The 25,833-nt window shown below is 37.0% G+C and overlaps 1 protein-coding gene across 1 annotated transcript in view; it reads left to right on the top strand.

The window, feature by feature from the left end:
* The window catches only part of TRPM3 (transient receptor potential cation channel subfamily M member 3), a 457,883-nt gene that overhangs the window by 118,414 nt on the left and 313,636 nt on the right, over nt 1-25,833 (top strand). The window contains exon 6 of the mRNA XM_072611419.1: nt 8,457-8,628. Coding sequence (XP_072467520.1) covers nt 8,457-8,628 — 172 coding nt within the window. The remainder of the gene's footprint in view (nt 1-8,456; nt 8,629-25,833) is intronic.

Genomic DNA, 25,833 nt, shown 5'->3' with positions numbered 1-25,833 from the left:
GCAATAATGCATCTCTCCGTCTCTGAGGGCTACCAACTGTGACTTCATTTTGTAAAAGCTCAGAAAATTATCCAGGATACCTCTTCCCACTGTTTATTGGATTCCTATGATTATTCTCATTAAGTCTAAACTCAATGGCAGTACCACTGGGAATTGGAAGCAACAAAACAGCAAGACACAGAAGGAAAATGTTTAGTGAGCCATCTCTGCTCTTTCAATTGCATCTTCATTTTCAATTTGCTTCAGACACCTAATTTGGGGGTAACCATAGGTAGAAATGCCTTCCAATCAGCACCTACATTATAGAGAGGCCCACAAAAGAAAAGGGAATCCCTTTCCCTAGAAATTTTGCAACTTAAAAGGTAAAGAGACATAAAAATTTAGAAGATGATAAAGCTGAGCAATTGTTATTACTCTGCTAACTACATTTTAAAAATATACAATCATGTAAGTTCAGGTTTCACATTCCTCCACTTTATTCTTCTTTGTATAATGAAATATACATAAAAACAATTTTTGAAACTTTCTTTATGGGAAATGCTATGGGGTTCTTCTCATCTAGAAGGAGAAACTGTGTTCTAACACTGGCTATTCAGAATAAAAGGAGAAGTTTTATCTGTTAATACTCCAAAGGAAGATAGAACTATAGAATGAAAGGATTTTTAACCTAGGGTCCACGAACTTTTTTTTAAATAACGGCATTTCTATGTAATTGGTTAACTTACTAATCCTTAACATGTTATGCATTTAGAAACATCTTTCTGGAAAGGGGGGCTATAAGCCAGACTGTCAAAGTGGTCCATGAAACAAGAAAAAAGATTATAAACCTCTGAACTAATAACATTCACAATAGTAGTAAAATTTATTACAAAAAACAATTGCTCTCAGAACTAACAAAGATTCTTTGTTCTCCCCCTCCTTCACCCTCCTTCTAAAGGTAAAGGATGGTTGGTCAGGATTAGGGCAGGTCACAGAGAAGTGGGTTTATTAGAGTGGAAAGCACAAAAGGATACAGCATTAATCTCTCCAGGGTGTGGGCTAAGGAATCCATTTTCAGAACACTGCAGAGGGGTGTAATTGTGCCTCCTGTTAACTTTAATGGCATTCACACTGCTCCAATATTTGTGCACTGTTTAGAAAAGGAATCCCTTGGTCTGCAGGTTTCTTGTTTGGTTTACTCAGCTGAGAGGTAGCATCTGGATATCAGTGAGATCTTGCCTTCTGCCTAGAAGTACCACTGGCTCGACAGAGACAAGCACTTAGCCAGGATCTTACTTCACTCAGACCTCTGTATGACTGCTAAGACATCCAAAGTCAAACTTCACTGTATTCACTTAGCTGATCCATTCCTTTATCTCATGAATACTTCTTTCTGTTTGCTCATTGATGCCTCAGCAACATCGTAAGCCTTCCTTCTTCCCTTACTGATCCTGCCCATAAGGTAACCTCACTGCTCATTGTACCTTTGTTTCTCCACATTTGATCCCCAACATGTGAGCCCCATGTCTCTACCTACTGGTTCCTTTATTTTTTTTTGCCTCTGTGCACGTACAGTTCTGCATGATATACTATCCAGATTATGTGATCATTAGTCAGGGAAAGAGGCCATAACCATACTGTGACATGGCCTCATTTGGAAAACCTGGATCTCAGACAAAATCCTTCCATCCCACCACTTGCTTACAAAATGACAAAGCATCAATCCAAGACTTTAATAGTGTTTTCTTTTGTTCCAACATTTCTATAGCATTCACAGATGCTCTATACTGTGGCAAAAATCTTTTTGTATTGAATTAGGGTTAGGGGAGGAAATAAAGGAGGAAGAGAGATATCAAAGTAGGGTTAGGAGAGGAAATAAAGGAGGAAGAGGGGAAGGGGAAGAGGCAAAAGAAGTGAAAAGATCATCATCTTTGGTATCCTTGCTTCCTCTGTCATTGTCTAGATCATCTGTCAGTCAGCCCTATATATCAAGTCCTGTGTGTCACACCCAGTGGCCCTTCCCCACAAAGACACCTTGGTTCTGGGCTCAAGTAGACTGGGTCAGACCTGGGGAGTGCCTAACCTCAAAGAGCAGGGATTCTTTTCTCTTATGCTTTTGCATTCATTATACTTTTACACTAGGGAAAAATCTCTTAAACAAAACGTAGGTATGACATGTCTAGCATCTCCCTTAAGAAGGTGAATAAGGTCACTTCTAGCCAAGTTACTGAATTTATACAAATTGTGTCAGATATAGGGAAGACACAAAAGAAGTGCTTAAAACATAGAAGACTCATAAGCATGCATTGACCAATATTTAAAACATACCCTGATTTTATTGCATGGATATTTTGACCAGAGGGTAACTCAATCCCCAGTACTAATTCTTAATTCATATATAATGAGATGGTATCTAAGTGCCTTGAAAGAATTATATATTCAACTTTTGATGAGTTACATATAAAATCATCATTTTTCCCACTGTTGTCCCTGAAGTAAATTATTTGCACCCACGGCGAGTAAAAGAGCAACATTAGAATTGAAAACATTATGAGTTTATTGCATTGAAATCACAAAATTTGGCTTATTGAATTAATTCAAATGAATTCAAACCCTTTGGGAAATATGCATCAGCAGCATCATTGGTTTGGTTCCTTAAACCTCTCTCACTGCCTGTATCCCTAAGCACCCTGGCATATACTGGGGAGCCTGCTGTTACAGGTTCTTTGATCTGCTTTTCTAAAAGAAAGGCAGCTTTTGAGGGGTTAATAATCTCCTTTAATCAAGCACATACATCATTCATTTAGTTCAGGAAATCAACAGACAGCGCTTCCAAATTGTCTGACATAAGCAATACATATATCACAAATCAACTGTCCAACTGTCCAACTATAGTGGCCAGAGAGGGAAGCACCAACATCTGGGTTTTCAAAGCCAGGAGGCTGCTTTGTGGCTTCCCAGAGAGTCATCTGACACATAAACCTTCTTCCAAAAACTAAGCCTCAAAGTAAAACCTCACCCTCAGAGGATTTATACCTTTTTTAGAGCCAGGGGGCATCCTAACCCTCAAGAACCAGTGCCTCATTAACAAAATGTATGGGCCTTCCTACAAATCTTCCCTAATCAAAGTCCCTTTAATGAACAGGCCCATGAAAGGGTGGGGAAGATCTTTAATCACATTAACGATACAAATACATATGCTGTTTCTAGTTAAAGAAACTCTTTGTTTCTATACTTTACGCCTAGTAAAGACTCTTGGTTGATAAAGGAAAGATTCAATCAGAGGCACTTGATTATACTAAAATAAAAACAACAAAAGATCCTACTTTACTTTCCATTATACTTGCCATTAGACTGCCAAAATCTCATGACTTCTGACAGAAAATTAAGACTTAGTAGATATGGTGAAACTCTTTTCTGGTTTTGTCGAACAGTTTCATTATCAGAAAACACTTTGATGTTATTTTAGCACCTAAGACCTCAGACATTTTGTGGCACAGCCCAGCTCACAGTGACATCCATATAACAAGAGTTATAGAGAATCAAATATATAGGGAAATTCTTCATGAATAACAAAAAACCCTTACTTCTCTTCACCTTCACAAAGATTTCTTATCTGGCTTTCTGCACCCATTCAAAGACAGACACTTTTACAGCTAGTATAGAGTGGACTCGTCTATAAACTCGTAGTTAGTAAGGTCTGCTTCTCTTTGATTTTTCTTCTTGACGTAGATTGTCTTTTTTAAGGACATTGGCAATAGCTATTTTTTTCCTATTGTCACAGTTCGACTGCTTTGCCTTCTTTATTTTGGTCAAGTATCTGATATTTCCTGTACTTTGTGTGACTTTTAGACTAGACAGAGGCATGTGTTGGGGGAACAAAAGCCTTTTTCAGGCATGGCATACAGATAAAGAAACCTTCTCAAGTAAGGAACAGCTTGGTGAGTACCTTTGAGTAGAACAAGACAAAACCAAACCACTACCAACAAAAAACTTTTCAGAGCCTGCTAAAGACAGATTTTCTTATATTCAACAGCTAAAAATGAAAGGGAGGAGGTGGGGTCTCATTTAGTTATTTTTTGCTGTGAATTTGCTTAAAGTGAAAAACAGTAGTTATGTGAACATATTCATCCCTGTACTCGAAAAGACAAACTACGATATTCTTTCTGTGAAGGGTAGATGCGGCCGTGATCAAAGACAGATATTGTGTCACCATAATGATAAAGAAAGAGGATTCAAGGCTTGCCTCTGACACATACTTGCTATGATGCTAGTTAAGTCACTCAGTTTTTCAGTGGCCCCAAATAATTTTCTAAGATTAATGTAAGTTAGATATGAGTTGTCTTTTATGCTTTGGTAAAGCAGACTTTCTACACTGAGTTTCCCACATCAATGAAATCACAGGTCAAGACAACTTCTAAAAGATATAAAGAGTGGATATTGTTTTAAACATAGGTCTCTTGTGGGATCATGGCCCGCTGACATGTATACTTTCATATTGTAAGACATTTCATTGGCACATGCAGAACATACATTTTTATCTGCACCAAATTTGAAGGGATATGCAAAAATTCTGGCAGGTAGCCCTGGTACCTGATTAAACAATTACTGAAAATTTGATGTCCGGAACCATATTCTCCTTTAAAGTGTCCGTCATTGAATATGGCTACAATTATCCCCCTTAAGACCAGACTGTTCACTTCTTAACCTTATAATAAATGTAGTCTATATATCTGTCTTAAAAAAGAAAGAGGTGAAAACTTTATATTCATCCCCATACAAATGCACAATGCCGCCTACATTCCCCTTCCACATATCCCCCTTTCCTATTATCTACAGTGGCATTATCATTGGTTTGCACAACTCGCAGGTCAATTGGGTGTGAGACTTCTGAGACTACCATGCAGAAAGCCTGCTTTTCCTTATTCTTTCTTTGACATAAAAGAGATCCCAAGTGACCCTCTTAAACATTTTTTAAAAATCATTTTAAAGTTTAAAGAGATTCAGGTCAAGCTCAAGCTACCTAAACCTGAAATGAAAGAGAATCCCACCAAAAAAGAAACAGAAAAATCTTGCAGAAGAGGCCCACATCCCCATGGCGTTGTGGTACAGTGGGGAAAGCACTAGCTTTATAGCCAGAGCATCATATCTGCTTTGTAATCCTGGCCCTACTACTTAATATTGATGTCACCTTGGACACCCTTAACATTCTTAAGTCTTTTGTTTCTTCATTCCTAAAATGTGGAGGTTGGACTAAATGAAGGTCCTTTCTAGCTCTCATCTACATTCCTACGACCCTGACATTCTATGTTACTACTTCCTCATTTGTTGATACCATAGTCCTGATACGTAAATCTTTCTAAAATTATAAAAGACAAAATAGTGTATCATCAAAACTTCTGATATTGATGATGATGATATGAATGTAGAACACAAAAGGTCAGGATGTTTCTTTACTGGAACTACATCCTTCTTACGTACAACAAAGGATGTGTCTACTTTGGAAAGTCTATCTGTTAGAAGTCCATTGAATTCTGCACCAAATGCCTTATAAGGAACAGATGTAATCTATCACTGGCTGACCAGCCAAGAATCATAGATTGACAGTGCTGTATAGTGCCAACATGATAGTCACAGCACTCACAGCAGCTATGAATATGCCAGTGTAATTCTGAATCACAAAATATAACAGACTCTCCACATGACAGATAGAGCCAAACATTTATTTAAACACCAGAAAGCCGAATCCCACCACCAGAAAGCCAAATCCATCACAATAATAAAGAAATCTATACACAATAACAGTGCAGGGGGCACCACCGTCCCCAAGCCTTCCCCCTGCTAGGGCCTTCCCACAAATGAACATTCACAGCTCACTCCCTGCTAACTCTTTCTCCCTCAGCTCTGACTGTGTGTCCAACTTCCATTCAGCTCTGCTCCACTCATCCTTGCTCTACCCATTCAACAAACTCCTCCCACCATAGACTTATGTGACTCAGGCTTCCACATAATTCAAACAAGTCACATGGGTCTATTAATGGATGGGAAAGATCTTCCCATTATGCAAAAAATACATTAACAATACTTGCTGTAAGTGACTTTAGAGAGTATTGAATTTAACTTTATTTGGGGAAGAAGAAACAAGCTCTGAAAATTTCAGTGACTTACCTACAGTAAGTAAGAACCAAGGACTAGAAATCAGATCTTCTGACTCCTAGTCCTGTGTCCTTAAGTAGAGCCAGACACCACATTGCCATCATGGGTAGTGTCATGGAAACTTGAAACAGGCTCTCTAGGCTCCAAATCCTTATAGGATCCAGACCTAGATTCTCTGACTCCAAATCTTGGATGTTTTCCATATGGAATTCATACACTGGGAATGAAAGTAGAAGATCTCTTAGCAATTGTACCAAATGGGGAGCATTGGAGTTGATGATTCCCAAAGTTTTTTCAGTCCTAATATTTTATGACTAGAAGTAATTAATTCTGAAAGTATTTGGCTTTATCTTCATCATCATCATGCTTTATATTTTATAGCACCTTCTTTCCTCAGATTTAGGAGGCAGAGAAAGAATTGAAACAGAAACACACATTCTATCACCACCACTACCAGAGTCATTTTCCAGCAAGTCACAGGATTATACAAATGAGTGAGTGAAGACCATTCATATTTCAAGCTTGAGGGAATAGAGGGGAAAAGAAATTGGGGGCAGTGTATAAGTATAAAGGTTAGTTGGTTAAGGACTTGTACAAAGTACCTGCTACTGAATTTTTCATGATCTTAAGTGTTCTTTCATCTAAACTCTGACTTCTTCTATCTTATTAATCTCAAAAGATATTAAAATTCTTCCTTCTTTGACATATGAGGCTATCAGAAGACCATATAGTTTTTCTTTATTTCTGCCTGTGATAAAGATGTAATTGGTATCTATTGAGTTCTCATTTATATTCTTCTCCTCTCCCAATTCAAAAACTTTTGAACAAATATCAAGTTTGTTTTTTAATTAGTGCTTGATAAGAAAGCTTGCATTACCACTCACCCTCCCCTGACCCCAACCTCAGATATTTTATCAAAAGGGAAAACTCATTAGTATTCATTGAAAGCAAATATAATTTTTCTCTTTGGAAAACATAGCAGGATGGACAGCATATCATTTTGTAGGTATGTAAATTGTAACACAGGCAATAATAACTGTTCATTGTAAAGAATACTGAGAGAATATTTGAAGGCAAACCAATCTGAATGTCTTATTACAGATAGAGGGCAGTTTGTCAGCAAGTGTTCATGGAAAAATGTGGGACAAAGACATCTTTCTTTTTAAGTGACAGAAGATAAAGTGTAATAAGCTTCTCAAGACCAGGGATTGTTTCTATGTCTGCATCTCCAGTACCTAGCACAGTGCCTAGCACATAGAAGGTACATAATGAATACTTGTGCATTAATTAGTTGGTTGATATCCTGTGGGTTGTCTTTTTTCACTCTCGTTGGATTCATTGAAATTTCTCATAGAGAATATAAGCTCCTTTTTCATTATTTCTGTCTTCTGATTATTTTATAGTTGATCAGATTTCGAATATAAATTTAAGCTATTTTGCTTCCCTTTTTCACAAGTTTTTTTTCCTCATAGCTCATGAAACACAAACTCTATAGTAAGTATAGTCATGTATTACTTGTCTGATGCCTAAGATCCAAAGAAATGAACATCAGTCAGAAGAAGGCATTGAAACTGGGTTCTGTTACTTTAGAACAAAGTGTTGTTTCCAGCATTGATTCAGAGTTGGTTGGTCCTTCTTGAAGAGGACAAAAATGGCATCACTATGTTAGAGTCATGTATCTGACTGTGGCTGATCAGACCAATAGAATAGGACTATAGGACTGTAGGGCTACAAAACCAAATTTTACAAGAAGAAAGCTTTAAAAATATAAAACATTTCTTTCCTTAGATTAAAGGTCAAGGTAACACAACTATAGTATTTGCTTGATTTAGCATTATTCTTTCTCAGATTGTTGAGAATTCATTTATTCAGTTATTTATTTATCTATTTACTTATTTCTCTCTTTAATAAATTATCTACTACAGCTGTTAGTTCAGGGAAATGATTGAGAAAAGAAAGGGGGGAGTAGCACACATTATTTAAATTTTCTTTTCTGATTTATTTATAAATTTAATGATAAACATTAAGACTAAGCGCCCAGTGAAATGGTCAGGGTTGGCTCTACCTTAAACATGAACTCAATTACCTTTACTAAGAATTTATCCATTTTTATTAAGCATGCTTCATGATCCTTTGATTCCATCCTTTTAATATTCATTTGATGACTTCCTGTTTTGCTTTTCAAAAGCAGTGTCAGAAAGATGGTGTGATAGATTTTAACTGTACTAACGTATTGATCCGTTCATCTTTCCTTCTCTTTCTGTCCCTCCCACTCTGTCCTCCTTGCCCTTTTCTCTTTCTTTTTGTCCTAAATCACACAGGTGGTCCGGCCATACCAAACCATGTCCAATCCCATGAGTAAACTCACAGTACTTAATAGTATGCATTCCCATTTCATTTTGGCTGACAATGGGACTACAGGAAAATATGGAGCAGAGGTGAAACTACGAAGGCAGCTGGAAAAGCATATTTCACTTCAGAAGATAAACACAAGTAAGTAGCAATCTGCTATTTTTGCTTTAGTGCCTTTATAGGAAATACACTGAAAATGATTCCCATTAAACCTTCCAAGCAACAGCACTATAAACAGTTGAGTAAGTGTCTGGCAGAGATCATGATTTATATGAGTACTTTCTAGAACTAGAGGAAGTTATTTTTCTAGAAGATGATTGGAGGAATAAGAGCTGATTATGCAGTTAAAATTTAGCTTATTTATCCTCATTGGGAATTCCACTCCATCCAAGGTTTGTGCATGCAAACAAGCTTTTCTTTCAAAAACTGTGTCTGTGTCCTATACCTAGCCTTCTAAAGAAGAAAATCACCCTAGGGAAATGACTTTTATTTATTAAGCAATTTTAGTGGTGTTAACACACAAAAAAGAGCTTTTGATCTTAGCATAGATCTGAAAGTGTTAAGATTTCCCAGAGGTTTGGAATACTGTGGGGCATTCCTTTTTACCTGTCTTTATAGACTTTGGTTTATAAACTTTGGTTTCTTCCATCTCATAATGAGTGAGTTTACATGTAAACATTAGGTTTTCTGTGAATATTTATATATACTGTGTTCATTAATTATGTGTGTTTAGTATGATGCACCTTAAGGAGTACTGCTTTTATTACTGGAGAGAAAGCCAGTTTCTTTCTTACTGATATTCATAAAATAAATTATTTTTCACTGAAAATAATGAGAGAAGACACAACAAAGCTAGGATTGTACCAAAGAGGATAGCAGTATGTTTTAGCATCTTCTTTCCCAGGAAAAAAGACAGAAGCCAAGTTGAATTTTTAAAACCAGAATGACATATGAAGGTTAATAATGGAATAAAATATTTCCATGAAGAGGGTAGCAGAGGGATAGGGAGAAGAAGGAGAAAGGAGTACTTGATTACATGGTCCTATTTTTTTTTTAATTCAGGTACCCTATCCAGTGATAAAATCATAGAATTTGGTGACTTGGTTATAAAACTATATGAACTCTATAAAATTTATTTTATCCCTATGTCATTTTTTCTTTGTCTGTACTTTTAACAAATAAACCAATCAATCAGTAAGCATTTATTCAATGCAAAATAATAAAATATGGTATGTATATAGTTCTTTAAGATTTGCAAGGCATTTTACAAATATTTTTATTTTATCCTCATGACAACCTTGAGATGTGGGTGCTATTATTATTTTAATTTTATAGATGAGGAAACTCAGGCTCAAAGAAGTTGTGGCTTGAATAAGGTCACACATCTACTTAAGTGTCTGAGGAATAATTTGAACTCTGCCCTCGAGAGCCTACACTCTTTTGGAATGAGAAGACAATTTACTGATTGATTACCTAATGTTCTAGACTATATTCATTAGATAGGCTTTCCAATAGCTTGGTGTAGTAAAGAGATTTGAAGTCACAGGGCCCATCTGAATCTCAGCTCTAGAAGTATCTATTAGGATTATTACAGGGATCCATGACACATAAAAAGTTAAGAAAGCCTGTTTTAAGTCATCTGATTTTGCTCTGGTCCTTCCCCATATATACTTAACCCATTGTTCTTCCTTCTTTCTATTCTATTTTATTTTTTATTTCATTAGCCTCTTATTTCTATTCTATCATTCTCTTACTCATGATTCTGCTTTATAATGACTAATCCCTTTAAATCATCTCTGATGTACCATGAGACTTCATGTAGAATGATAATAACCATAATCACTAGCACTTACATCATACCAACTGTGTGTCAGGTACTATACTAAGTGCTTTAAAAATATTATTTCATTGGATCCTCATAACAACCCTGTGATGTAGGTGCTGTTATTACTCAAATTTTACAGTTGAGGAAACAGAAGCAAGCAGTGGGTAAATGACTTGCCTAAAGATAGACAGCTAACAAGTGTCTGAGGTCAAATTTGAACTCACATCTTCTGACATAAAGTCCAATGTAATATACACTGAGCCACACAATTGCCTATTTGCTTTTCTGCAGGAGACACTGGAATGCCAAACATTGGTATAAATGTAAAAGTCTAATATTGGAAAAATTTTCACATATAACCTTATAATTTCTTAAGAACAAGGACTATGTAATTTGAAAAGCTTCAGAAAAATAAAGAATTGTACAAGGCTAGAAGCTAGAATAATTTTGGTGTTTAGCTTCACCCTTAGATAAGAACCAAAACTGACCCCAAAGTGCTATAGTAAATGTTTGCTTCTCCAAAAAACGTTAATATCTCATTCATTTATCATACAGCAGATTAATGTTATACTCTCCTGTGGAAACTACACTGGTACCTCATTGAGTCTTAAAAGTAAACCTTGATTCTGCTAGACTAGGAGAAGATGTGAAAGCTCTAATAGGTCCTATTAAAGTGGCAAAGCTTTAAGTAGGTCAATAATGACTTGTATCTCTGCTATCCAAGGACCACCTTACCTAAATTATGTCAGTAAGTACTTAATAAGTGGTTATTATGTGCTAGTTACTGTGCTTTGCTCTGAAAATACAGAGAAATACAAAGAAGTTTATTACCAAAATGTTGGACCCAGATGATTTTTGTTTCTTCATTGGTTTTGTTTTGTTTTGTCTTGCCCCTAGTGGAAAGAGTTCTCTGGATTTAGAGTCAGAGACCTTGAGTGCAAACCTTGTCTATGTCACTTACTATTTATGTGACCTTGGGCAAGTTGCTAAATTTCTCTGAACCCCAATTTCTTCATCTACATGAGAAAAGGGTTAGACTAAATAATTTCTTGTCTTTTTTCTAGCACAAAATCTATGATTTTAGGAGAGCAGTCTGATAAACTATAAAAAAGGAACTGTGATTCACAAAAAAAAAAATATCTCTGATCTCTGGAGTTTTGAGCAACATCATGTTAAATGGCATAATATTATTTTAAAGCATAGCATGAATTCATTTTGTAACAGGAAATATTTGTCTTTTAGATTTACTTCAAGAGCAAAAATCTTAGGACTTCAGTTCAGCTATCCTGATCTGTAGAATTTAGAAAGGTTAGATTTTGCTGAGACCAAGATGTTTTCTTAATCAGATCCTGGGATATTTGCAGTTTGGGAAGAGCTTTGGTGTTTCTTAAATCTCAGACTCTCTATCATGTAATTGACACTGATGAACAAAACACTGTGACTAGTAACAGCCAATCTGCAATGTTGTTCACCAATTCCTACATCTGTTCCATTCTAATACTGCACTCACAATTTCATGAGAGCACAGAGAATCCCCTGGGGAGAGAACTCTCAGCTTTGAGAATGAGGTGCGACCTACTGCGCATTCATGCCTTGCTTTACCTAGAAGTAAAGAGAGGACTCCTGGGAAACATAAAAGCCTCAGGGAAAGAACTAAGAAAGAAAATGGAATACATTTTCCCAATCATAAAGTAAAATGGGAATGAAAGAGCTGTTATAAGTCTAGATTCAAACCCAGTAAATAGGTGGAAATTACAGTCATATTTTTCTCTTAATGACAGAATTGTTGTATTCACATCACAATTTCAAGAAATGGAATTATAGGATCATTTATTTAGAACTGGAACAGATCTCAGAAACCATCTAGTTCAACACTATCATATTGTAGATTGAAAAGTGAAATCAAAGGAAGTTAGGGGTCTCACCCAGGGTACCAGAATAAGTATCAGTGGGGCAGTATGAACTTAGGTGCTCTAATTCCCCCCTTTCCCAGTACCATGTAATTTCTTTGGGGTCAAAAAATTAAAGACAATCCATAATTTATTTGCATTTTACTTACTTATTCACTTTCCCCAAAGAAGGTTTAAGAAATGTAAGAGGTAATTTGACTGAAATTGAATCCCAGAATCTACTTGGTATTACTGATTTAACCAGTTATACAGTGCAACACCAATTTTCTCCACATCAATGAATCTCACTCTTCTTACGTGAGATTAAATCAGGACCAACAGGACATATGGGGGCGTATAGTAGTTTCTCATTAAAGTGCCATCCGTCTTGATTACACAGTGGTGACTGGTATTATGGTAATAGCCTATAAAACTCGATTATGTTTTCATAGATATAAGCCAAATCAACTGAAGGAATACCTTCTTTGGGAATTAAGGGGAAACTGCCCAGAAGACACATAAACCCTTTGCTAGTTTACCCGTTCTATCCTCTCTCACAGACCCTGCCACCGCTCCAGATTCAACATTTAAGCATGGTCATTTATTATGTTAGTGATTTGAAAAGGAACAGAATTCTGCAAGCTTGAAGAATTACTTATGTAGAACTCTCTTCTATCTACAACTTTCAAACCCAGAATCTGACAGTCAGGGTCTTGTACAATCCTCTCTGTATGTCAGGATGTTAACATGTCTCAGTATGAAAGAAGATTTAGATGTCCCATAAAATGAACTGTTATGAAATTTTATTGCTAGCAGAGATCTCAAATATCATCTGGTCTAACCCTCTTATTTTACAGATGAGGACATTGAGTCCCAAAACAGCTGAAGAAAACTCTCCAAGGTCTAACAAGGCTTTGCTTATTAATGCAAAGGCTCATGTGCCAATAAACCAGCTGATAAATATATCAGTTCTAAGATGACAAAAGTATAGTATTTTTGTCATTTTGAGAAGCATCCTTTATTTTGTTCCAGTGATGAATAAAATGTAGCTGAATCATGGGATAGATCAAATGACATAAGCTGGATCACATGGGACTTAAGTTACCTGAGAACAGGGACTGTTTAAGCAGGGATAATTATTTTCTTCTCCTTTCTTTCCTCCTTCTTCCTTTTCCTCCTCCTCTTCTTCTTCCTCTTCCTTCTTTTCCTCTCTTTCTTCCTCCTCCTCCTCCTTCTTTTTCTTCATCCTTGTATCATCAAAACCTAGAACAAAATCAGGTAACTGGTAGGCGCTCATTAGGTGCTTACTGAATTGGATAGAAATAATTAAGCTTTTTAAAGTATAGATACGTCCTGGTATCTGAACCTGCAAAATATGTTACTTGCATTTTTAATGTAATTCCCATAGATGCATGAACTTATTCATCTATAGTCCTTTAGTCCTACAAGTATCTGTGATTTTGTCAATATGTATACTGCTTCCACTGACACAGATTGCAACCCCTCTGTTACTTAGTCTTTGAGAGTTTCCGAGGACAAAATACTCATGATCCTTTAGCTAAGGAGCATCAGTAAGCTTAATTGGTCTAGTTCTCAGACCATTGATGTTACCAGACACAAGCTCTATACCCAAAGCCTTTCCATGTGAGTAGCAATTCTTCCTAGCTCAGTCCTCAAGAACTCAGGCTCATTCCCATACCATAATGAGACATCAGAGCAATGCTATAGAGGGCTGACTTTGGAATTAGGAATGACTGGCCTTAGAAATGTGCCATATGACTGATCCTTGAAGTTAGAAATTCTAAGAGGGCAAAGTAAGGAGAAAGTGCATTCTAGATCTGGGGGATAGCCTCAGCAAAGGTATGGAGTTGGAAAACAGATTCTTGTATTTGGAAAACAGCAAATAGGCACATGAAAGAAAATCGTGTTCAATAAGCCAAGAAAGGCAGGCTGGAACAAAATCATGAAGGATATTAATTGTAAATCAAAGGAGTTTGCCTTTTTTCCTAGTACCTATCTCAAGTATCATTTCTTTCATGAAGCTTTTCTTGCTTAGCTCAACTAGATGTGATCTTTCCCCATATTACTTTACTTGATCCTTCTGTCACCCTGAAATTTCTATTTTGACTAAGCCTATCAAAATGTTTCTCTTATTTTATGATTAACTATTTTTTTAACTAAGAAAAAAGCAATCACATGTGGGAAGAGAATACTGGGTTTCTCTTCGCTCAAGAATGTATTAATTTAGTTATATGCTGTCAGAGCAGGAAAGTAGGATTTAGCTCATCTCGTATAACATTTTGTTTTCAGATGAGGTCCAGAGAAGTAAGATAACTTGCTCAAATTAATACAGCTAATTAGTAGCAGGGCTGCTCTTGTCTGCTCCTTCTACTATATCATGGCAGGTTTGGTTTAAATCAGTCAAGTTTTGCATAATTCAAATTGCATATAACTATATTCTGAAAAGGGCTAGGACTTTATAAGTAATATTTTTTTTCAAAATATATGTAAAGACAATTTTCAATATTTTTGTAAAAAAAACTTTGGTTCCAAATTCTTTCTCTCCCTCCTGTTCTCTTCTCCCCCCTCTCTGAGATGGTATGCAATTTGATATGGGTTAAACATATGTAATCATGCAAAATGCATTTCCACTTTGTATGAATAATAATTTTCCCAGTTAAATGTAAAAATACTTTTAGCATTAATTTTAAAAATTTTGAGGGCCAGGAATTTTTGAGGTATGTAGCCACCTAGAAAAAAAGCATAAATCAGAAAATAATATACTGGACTTGGAATCAGGAACATCTGAGTTTGAATTCTGCTGTTAATGTTTATTAGCCATGTAATATCAGGCATCCTCTTATTCTCAGTTTCTACATCCACAAAACAGTGCCAAAAATAGTAATTACCTTGCAAGATTATTATGAGAAAAAATGAAATAATATATGCAAAATACTTTATAAACCTTACAGCACTATATAAATGTTAGCTACTAATATTGTTAAATATTATTTAAATTATTAACATGTAATTATTAAATATTATTAAAATGTACAACCTTTGGTGCCAGAAAAATCTTTCATTCATGGAGTATAAGTGCTTGCTTTATAATAAGTAAAATTGCATGTGTTACAATGAAGAACGTGGACCTTCTTGCAGACTCTATAGAGAGGGCACTCAGTTTTTTAATTTTGCCTCAGTTATACAGATACCATCTCTCAGCTCTGATTTTGGAGCAATAAATTCCATTTTGGAGTTAGGGAGTTTTGGCTTTGGGATCTCTATGTTTCAGGACAAAACTGCTGAGAGAAACTCAGTGATTTGAACTTGCAAGATGATTTACCCACATTAGCAGAGAGAGAGAGGACAGAGAGGGAAAGAGGGAAGGAGAGAAAGAGGAGGAAGGGAGAGAGGGAGAGAAAAGCTCTGCCTTTTTCAGTAGTCCTTTGCTCAGCTTTCAATAACATGTTTACCTGTGCTGAAATGTCTGAAAGTTCTTTTGTTATTAATATCTTATTTATTGCATAATTTTCCTTATGTCACTAAAGGTTTTCCCCCAGTTATTTTGTTAGAGTTGTATTTATTGCCTCATTTTGGCATTGTATGATCTGATGAAATATAGAGGATATATCTTGAGGCAGAAAAGTAAGGAAAGAGTAGGAAAATGCAATGTGCACATCTTTATGGAGTAGACAATCTGGCCCCAGGGCCAGCTTCTCTGCATCAAGAGATAAGAAGTCTCCATAAAGCTTATATTAAGTTTGATAAGGTCTTTGGAAGGCACACTGAACTGTGAGTGATCCTGTATCAAGTGACCTAGAGATCATCTGGTCTAGTGGCTCTCAAGGTGAGGTCCAAGGATCCCTGAAAGTCTCTGAATACCTTTCAAGACGTCCACAAGGTCAAAACTAATTCCATAATAATACTAGTCTATTTTAATCTCTTATGTGGTAAATATCAATAGATGTAACCCACATAAACAAAATCTTTTGGGGGATCCTCAATAATTTTTAAAATTATTATGGGGTACTGAGATCAAAAAATTTAAAACCAGTGAGTGATCTAGTCTAATTACTTTCTAAAATCACAAATTCCTCTATGTAAAATCTATAACAAGTTATGTGGTATGATGGAAAAAATACTTGATTTAGAGTAAAAACACTGGGGTTCATTCCTGTCTCTGCCTCTTACTACGGGACATTTATGTGACATTTGGCAAAGAACTTGACCTCTCAAGGCCTTAGCATCTATAAAATGACTTGATGACCTCTAAGACCCCTTAAACTGCTTCATCATCCCGTTTCTGCCGAAAGGCCTCCAGTTAGGGGCAATTCTCCACCACCATTCCATTTAGGGGACAATTCTAATCATCAAGGCAGTTTTCCCTTATATTGAGCCAAAATATACTTGCCTGCCATTTTTACCTAAATGACCTTAATTCTACTTTCTGGAATCAAGCAGAAAAAGTCTTAACTTTTCTTCCACATAGTCCCCCTAAATCTCTTCAGGCTGTTTTCTTACTTCCTCAAATTGAATTTCAAATCAAGTGAATGACATTTTTTTTGGCTTAAATGCCATTCATGAGGAAAGATTCTGCTCTTCCCTAAGCTAATGTATACGCCTTAAACCCATCTGTGAAAACCTCAATATTTTAAATAATAGATAATAAGAAGTTGGCCATTTTTCTCCTTAGGGGAGCTAATCTACAGTGGATTTAAATTTTGCCAATTATTGTCAAGCTAATCTTAAGTTTTAACCACTGCTTCTGTTACTAAGCAGCTTACCAAGATAGAAACATAAAATTATATATTTTTTTTTGTAAAATCTCAAATAGGGTTTAAAAAAGAGCAGTCTTAAGACATAATTTACAAACCCTTTTAGTAGAAATTAAATTAGAGAATTGGGTTTTCCAGCGATGGTTTTGCTTCTGTGTGATATTTGGGTGAGTCATTTAAACTTTCTAGGCCTCATTTTTCTCAAATGTAAAAATGAAAAGTTTGAATGGAGATTTTTAAGGTACCTTCTAGTTTACAAACTCATAAACGAGCCTGTGGTTCTAATGTTAAGCACAACATTTTTAACATGGTGTAACTTTCCGTTTCCTGTTTTTCATTAATGAAGTTGTTGTTCAGTCATGCCTGACTTTTCATGACCCCATTTGGGGTTTTCTTGGCAAAGATTCTGGAGTTGTTTGCCATTTCCTTCTCCAACTCTTCTTATAGATGAGGAAACTGAGGCCAACAGGGTTAAGTGACTTTCCCAGGGTGACACAAAACAGCTGATAAGAGTCTGAGGCTAGATTTGAACTTAGGAAGATAAGTCTTCCTGACTCCAGGCTGGCTGCTCCATCCACTGAGTCATCTAGCTGTTCCTCATTAATGAAGACAGCCAACTAAATCTTCAGTAGTAAGTAGTGGAGATCTAGTTGTATAACTCGTAGTTTCAAAAGACCAACACTCCCTTCTAAAGCTTTTCTCCTTTGCTTCAAATGTTTTAGAATGTAGATATGTATATGTTTGCTTGTTTGTTTGTTAATGAGGCAGCTAGGTGCCTCATAGTGGATAGAACTCTGGGCCTGGAGTATGGAAGACCTGAATTCAAATGTAGCCTCAGATACTTATTAGCTGTATGACCTGGGGCAAGTCATTTAATCTCTATTTAACTTAGTTTCCAATAATGTGAAATAAAGTACCTACCTCCTAGGGGTATGGCAAGGCTCAAATGAGATAATATTTATAAAATACTTAGCATAGTACTTGCACATAATTGGTTGGTTGGTTGTTGTCTTTCCCTCTCAAAAAAGGATCAAAATGACATCATTATGCTAGAGTCAAGTTACAATATGTCCAACTGTAGCTGATCAGGATCAATATTAGCTTGAAATGCTCTACCACAGGTCATGCATAAATAGTCCATGTGAACATTGAGGTTGGATTCTCTAAATTTGCACATCTTGCATTTCCATGACCTTGATGCTGTGTTCACCCTCATTGAAAGTATTTGACACCATGGCTGAAAACATCATGCTAAAAAGCATAGGAGCAAGCACACAGCCCTGTTTCACCCCATTGGTAACTGGGAAAGCATGAGAGCATTGTCCATTATCCAGAATCCAGGCAAGCATGCAGTCATGAAATTGACATGTACTTCTAATGAACTTCTCTAGGCAACCAGATCTTGACATAATTTTCTAAACATATCTACAAACATTTTATAGAGATCTCTGTCCTGCTCTGGCACTTCTCCTGGAGTTATGGGTCAGTCAACACCATATTGACCATTCCTTGGCTCTTTCTGAAGCCATACTGACTCTCAGGTAGATGACCATCTTCCAGATGAAGGACCAGAATATCAGGGAAGACTCTGGCAAGAATCTTGCCACTAAAAACTAAGAGAGAGACCCCCCGCCCCGTGATAGGACAATCTATTTCTTTTACTTTTATCGAGATAGACAGTGAAGGAATCTTTGAACTCCTTGAGGATAACTTCCTGTTGGAGACACACTTGAAACTAATAAGGTATCAAGGAAAGTTAAGAGGAATTAAACACTTTGGCCAAAGTGGACCACCACCTTCTTTTCAGGAGGAGGGAGAGTCAGATACAGAAGCAAGATTGGCTTTATACTGTTAGTTCAGGACAGGTCCTCCCATCAGGAGACAGATTGGTCCATTCTCCATTAGTTCACTATCTTCTCTATATGCCCATTACATAACCACCCCTGGTGTGATTCCTCCTACCAAATATGTTTTAACATAAGACCCATGATTAGAAAATGGAGGGATAATTTTATACTGGCTGTGTCTTCTTATATATATGAGGTTCTTTAAACAAGTGCAGTGAAGAAAAGTCTTCTCTAGGTAATTCCAGATCATTTTCCTTGACAAGTTTCAGCTAGCTTTAGATTTGGTCCCTTTATCAAGAACTTTGTAATTTTCTGCCAGGCACTGTGTGTCTCCTGATTGGTTGAGTTCACCTGTAGTCTGTTACCTTACTAATTATCTGACTTATTCTCAGTGACTTCATCAACTAATAACTTCTGTGGAAACTTAGCTTTTTGCTGTCTCTCATACTCCTCTTGCCTTATAACCCAGAAAATTTCAGTAAGCTTTTGTATGAGGAATGGACCCCTACCTTGTAAATCTCAGCTGGAATAGAATCAGCACCAGATGCTTTGCCACATGACAGAAGTCTAATGGCATTCAGAAACTCTTTTTCAGCTGGAATTTCATCTAGGGAGGAGTCGACTTCAACCTGAGGTAAACAGTCAATGGCCTCAGCATTCATTGATGATGGTCTGTTGAGAACACTATGAAAGTGTTCAGGCATCTCTCTAGAATCATGTTCCTATCACTAATCAATGTGGCCCCATCAACACTGAGTAGTTGAATTTTACCATAGATCTTTGGCCCATAATAGTTTTCAGAGCATCATAAAAGCACTTTAGATTGTTACTATCAGCATGAAACTGAATTTCAACTGCCTTCTTTCTGAGTTGAGAATCCTACATCTCTCTAATCCTACTTAGAGATGTAGGAAAGTAAAGTTATACTTTACTTTTGATGGAAATAAATGTGTTCTTCTTAAAGATGGATGAACTATCCTGCTGGTAAATCCTGTGGACTTCTCATTTTCATTTAGTAGCTTCTGAATTTGCCCATTGTTTTCATCAAACTTGTCTTGATGTTTGTGAGTATTCTGACCCAGATGAGCAAATACAGTGCTGTACACCAAATCTCTGAAAGCAGCCCACTCCTTTTCTGCTCCACTGTTGCCAACTGTGTATTGACTCAACTTTCCCTCCAAGTTAGCAACAAATTGTTGCTGCCAAAAGAAGTGTCCTAATCTGTTGACATTAATTCTTCTGGTAGTCCTTTTGCCTTGGGGCTGCCACTTTTGTTGAATGCAAGCATTTCACTTGGAGAGGATAAGTCTATGATCGGTCCAGCACACTGTATCACTCTTTGCCTTTGTCAGTCTTACATCTGTCTGTCTCTTCTCTTTACAGTCACATAGTCTATTAAATGCCAATGTTTGTTGCAAGAGTGCATCCACAAAATTTTATAGTGTTTAGGTAAATGGAAAACATTTGATGATGAGAAGATCATGAGATGAACAAGTCTTTAGTAGTAAGTGATCCTTGCTGTTTTATTGGTCCATTCCTCCTAAGGACTTCCTGCCATATCTGGTAATCTGAGCCTATTCTAACATTAAAGTCACCCAGAATTATAAGCTTGTCCTCATCTGGAACATTGATGATTAGGATCTCCAGGTGTTCATAAAATTTTTCTTTGATCTCACCAGGGTTCATCATGGTAGGAGCATAGGCACTGATGATGGTAGCATGGCAGTTTCCTATAAGCGGCAGTCACATTGTCATGAGCTTATTGTTCACTCCTTTTGACAGGCATACAAGATTGTTGACTAAATTAGTTTTGATTGTAAAACCTACACCAACTTCATTGTGCACCCCTTTCCTGTGGCCACTCCAGGAAAAAAATATATCCAGATCTGACTTCAGTAACCTGGCCTTGATTTACCAGTCTTATTTCATTCAGGGCTACCATTTGAATGCAATATCTGTTGAGTTCCCTCACAACAAGAGCTGTTCATCTTTCAGGCCTACTGGATTTTGTGTTGTTTATAAGTGTGCACACATTCCATGTGCTGATGGTGGGTGGAATCATCTTTACAGAAGTTTTTGTACATTGTTTTGTGTTTTAACAGTGGGGTGGGGCCCTACTTGCCTCAGTATTCAGGCCAGAGTGGAGTAAGTAGACAGTTTTTAGGGCACCTTTTCTAGCTGCTTTCTTACACCAAGAAGTGGGCAGTGAGATCTTTAGAAGGCTGTTCAGATACCCAGGGAACTGACAAATCCTACTACTGCTTCCAGTGAGAAATGACTCTATGGCCTGGGCCACCTGTGTGCAGGGTTGTGACTACAGATCCCAGTGTATTCACACCTGCTGCTTCATTATTTGCCTGTCACCACAAGACTGTGAGATAGTAAAAATTGTCAAATGCTATGAGTGATATCTTTTGATTCACATGCAAATTGCATGTAAGTGAGGAGAATTGCATGAAGTCATTCACCTCACCTTCTCTTCCAGAGTCATCACAGTCCAGTCAAGATGACTGGTGATGACTCGAGATGCCATGGATGACTTTGGCATCTTCAATGTCTAACCAAGTTCTGGGTGCTCCATAATGCCTGCTTCAGCTGTCTTCATTGCCATTGGAGCAAATTGTTCTCATCCACCCTTTCCACCAAAGGAAGTCATCACATGCTTGGAGTAGACAATCCCCTGAATCACCAAGACCCCCTTGGGTACCTTCAATCTGGTTTAACCCATATGCCAAAATGGTTTAATGAGGTGTGACCACTGTGCATTTCTGGAGCCACAGGTGAGAGTTAGGCAGCTCAATTGGACACCAAAAGTGAAAAACAGCCCTGAAAATGACTCAGCAGTGCTCACACCAGAGGTCCTAGGCTTCCATGAACCCACCCTACACCTCTTGGCACATAGTAGGATCTACATAAATGCTAATTATTGCTGTTATCATTGTTATCATTGCCATGTCATTCTTCTACCTCCTATCAGATAAGTTAGGTCAGACTAGATGATCTCATGAGTCCCTTCTGTAATTCTCTGATAACTTGATTCATATCAACATAATTCTCTCAATATTTAGTACTTATCCAATGGGAATGACTGTAAAGGTTCATTTCTCCATAACTAAAGATTGTGTTAGATTTGGTATTTATTTAAAAATGAATTATGCTTTTCTCTCATTAGATACCAGAGAAATATCTGGCTTTTGTAATAAGCTTTATCTTCGGAGACCTTCTCAAGTCTCTTTTTTTATGGAAAATAGTAGGTGAAAAGGTCTTTTTTTCTAAGTAAATGAGTGTAAGGAAAATAAAGTCATAAAATGTGATAATATTTGGTATTTGAAGGTAATATTCATTTCTTAGATACAATGCCTAGAACTTGTTTCTATGATGTTTCATTCTAGTCATGCCCAAGAGCTAATAAATTAATGAATTCAAATTCTACTCTAAGTATGGTTAGTTCCAGGTAGGTGGCACAGTGGATAGAGTGCTGGGTCTGGAGTCAGAAAGACTCATCTTCCTGAGTTCAAATCTGGCCCCAGACACTTTTACTGGCTGTGTGCCCCTGAGCAAGTCACCTAACCCTTTTTGCCTCAGTTTCTTCATCTGTAAAATGAGCTGGAGAAGGAAATGGCAAACCACTCCAGTATCTTTGCTAAGAACCAAATGAGATCACTAAGAATCAGACATGACTGAAACAACTGAACAGTAAAAAGTATAGTTAGACAGCCATGGCATAGTGTATATAGATAACTATCCTGGAAGTAAAGAAATAATTTTTCTTTACGGAATCATATAGAATGGCTTAACAGGCTGTACTAACTTATTGAGGAAATCCACTTAGAGTTCCAATTCAGTAGTGTGATTTATCTATTAGCATGTCTGGTTTTAGTAATTTTATCTTTAGTGACCCCAGAAATGAGCCTAATACTAGATTTCTTGTCATCACAGACAACTCTTTGAAAATTATAAGTCTAGATGCATTAGATCATTTGATGGAATGAATGGGGGAAATGGTTTTGCTTTGCCTTTGAACAAGTGAAAAATTTAGGATCTGATTCTGGTCAATACAGGGAAACCAAAGTGAAAACAACTGAATAATAATTTTGCAAAAAACTTGAATCTATAAGCCATCTCACTTTCTTTTAGATCTTTGGCAGATGCATATATGTATATATCACACGAATGAATATATAAATACCTTGAGGAGTTGGTTGTGTTTTTTTTAAGTTACTGTATTCTATGCCCAGTATTTTATCTCACCCTGCAGAGCTGTTACATATGCAAAAAATTCCTGAATATACTTTACATAATTCAACTCAACAAGCATTTATTAAGCAAGGTGCCAGATATTATCACATGCAACAGAAACACCAAGACAATAAGATAATCCTTGTTAAGGATTATAATAATAATAATAATTCATATTTATATAGAACTTTCCAGTTTATAAAGCACTTTCCCCTCTATAAGACTGTAGAGACATGGAATCAGAGATCTGAACTTTAAGGTACTTCATTTGACACCTAGAGAAACTGAGACCAGGGGAGAGTCAATGACTTGCTCAAAGTCACACACAATAAGCATCCAAGATGGAATTTGAAGCTCACTTCTCTGACTCTAAAGACAAAGTTCTTTCCACTGTGCTCCACTGAAGTGAAAATATCATTATTTCTATATTATAGACAAGGAAACTGAAACTTCAAAGGTTGAAGTATGATACCCAGTGTCATACACCTAATACTTGTTAAGTCTCTCCCAACATGAAACTATTCTCTATACAGCCAGCAAAGTGATTTTCTTAAAGCACATATCTAATTGTGTAATCTTTCCCTCCCCTACCTCTAGGATCAGATGTGAATTTCTCTTTTGGGCAGTTAAGATAATAATCTGGCCACTTTCTTCCTTTCCAGTTTATTGGTACTCTGCTGTCCAACATGGTCCCTACTCCATGTTCACCATGGTAGTTCACCATGGTCCTATGGACCTAGTTATTGTTCCTTATATACACAACTTAATCTTCTGCCTTTGTACCTTCCCACATGCTATCCCCCACACTTAGAACCTGCTCCTTCTCCCCTCCCTCTCCTGAAATACCTATTTTCCTTCAAAATTCAGCCCAAGGGTGACCAACTATGAAAGGCCTTTCCTGGTCTCCCACTTCTCTCCCCCACCACTTCCAGGTTCTCATGTCTTCCCCTCCAAGTTTACCTCATATTTAATTTCTACATATCTTGAATTAGAGGCAACATTGTGTAGTAGATAGAAAAATGACCTCAATACAAAAAGACCTAGGTTCACATCCTCCCTTTGACACATACTACTTGTGGCATTGGGCAAGTCATAATTTCTTAGTGCTAGATAACTTCCTCTAATACTATAAGCTGCAGAAAAAATGTTGATACATTTGTAAATTTGAATATTCAATAAATTTGTACATTTATCAATGAAATCATGTAAAATGAGGCTCACTCCCTCTTTCTATCACTCTATTTTTATATACCTATATTTATTTGTATATTATATATATATATATTATATGCAATATATATATGAACTCAACTCTTGATTCTGCCATTAACTCACTCTGGGATGATGAGAAAAAATTACTTTGCCTCTCTAGGCTTATTTCCCCATTTTAAGTTGAGAGAATTGTCCTCACTGATCTCCAAAACACATTTTAGATCTAATGTCCTATGATTCTATAAAATGTCAGTCAAGGAAATCAAAGAAGCATCATTGATGTATTGAGCATTCATAGGCCTTTGTAGCTGAACTCCTTGAGAAGGCCATCTACAATAGATACCTCCAATTCGGTTCTCTCACTCTACTCTTAACCCCTTACAATCTGGCTTCTGACCTTATTCCACTAAAACTGCTCTCTCCAAAGTTAAGAGTGATCTCTTAATTGCCAAATCCAATCAATGGCCTTTACTCAATCCTCATTTTCCTGGCCCTCTATGCAGCCTTTGACACTATTAATCACTCTGCTCCTTGATACTCTCTCTAGATTATCAGGATACCACTCTTTCCTTATTTTCCTCCTACATCAATCCTTCTCTGTCTCCTTTGCTGGATCCTCCTGCAGATCACACCCTCTAACCTTAGATGTCCATAGGATTCTGTCCTAGGCCTTCTTTTCTTCTCCCTCTATAGTATTTCACTTGATGATGTTATTTAATTATGGGTTTAATTACTATGCTGATGACTCTCAAGTCTACCTAACCTTCTCCAGTCTCTTTGACCTCCAGTCTTGCATCTCCATCTGCCTTTTGGATATCTTGAACTGTATGTCCAGTAGACATCTGAAACTCAACATGTACAAAACTCATTATCTTTCCCTCTAAACACCCCTCCCCCAATTTCCCTGTTACTATAGAGGATGTCTATCCTCCCTCAAGCTCACAACCTAGGAGTCTTGATCAACTTCTTACTATCTCACCCCCCCACCCCCAGAATTCAAGCTGTTGCTAAGACTTATCCATTTCACCTTTGCAACATCTTTCAAAATTGTCCTCTTGTCTCCTCAGACCCCACCACCACTGTAGTGCAGGCTCTTATCATCTCATGTCTTAATTATTGAAATAGCCTGTTGGTTGGTCTACCTGCTTTAAATCTCTCCCCACTGCAGTCCACCATTTCCATTCAGGCACTAAAGTGATTTTCCTAAAATGCAAGTCTGATTATGTCACCCTTCTATTCAATCTCTAGAGGTTTCCCATTGCCTCCTGGATCAAACACAAAATGTCCTGTTTGGTATTCAAAGTTCTTCATAATCTAATCCCTTCTTACCTTTTCAATCTTCTTACACCTTGCTCTTGGACATATACTCTTCAGTCCAGTAGCAGTGGCCTCCTGGATGTGCCACAAACAAGACATTCCATCATTTGACTCTGCATATTTTCTCTGATGTGTCCCCCAAGCCTGGAATGCTCTCTCTCCTCTGTTCCAACTACTGATCTCCCTGGGCTCCTTGAAGCCTCAACTAAAACTCAATGTTCTCTAGGAAGCCCAGCCCCTCT

The sequence above is a fragment of the Notamacropus eugenii genome, chromosome 1 (assembly GCF_028372415.1).
Source record: "Notamacropus eugenii isolate mMacEug1 chromosome 1, mMacEug1.pri_v2, whole genome shotgun sequence".
Classification (NCBI taxonomy): domain Eukaryota; kingdom Metazoa; phylum Chordata; class Mammalia; order Diprotodontia; family Macropodidae; genus Notamacropus; species Notamacropus eugenii.
Note: the sequence above shows the minus strand (reverse complement) of the source record. Positions and strands in the feature narration are given on the sequence as shown.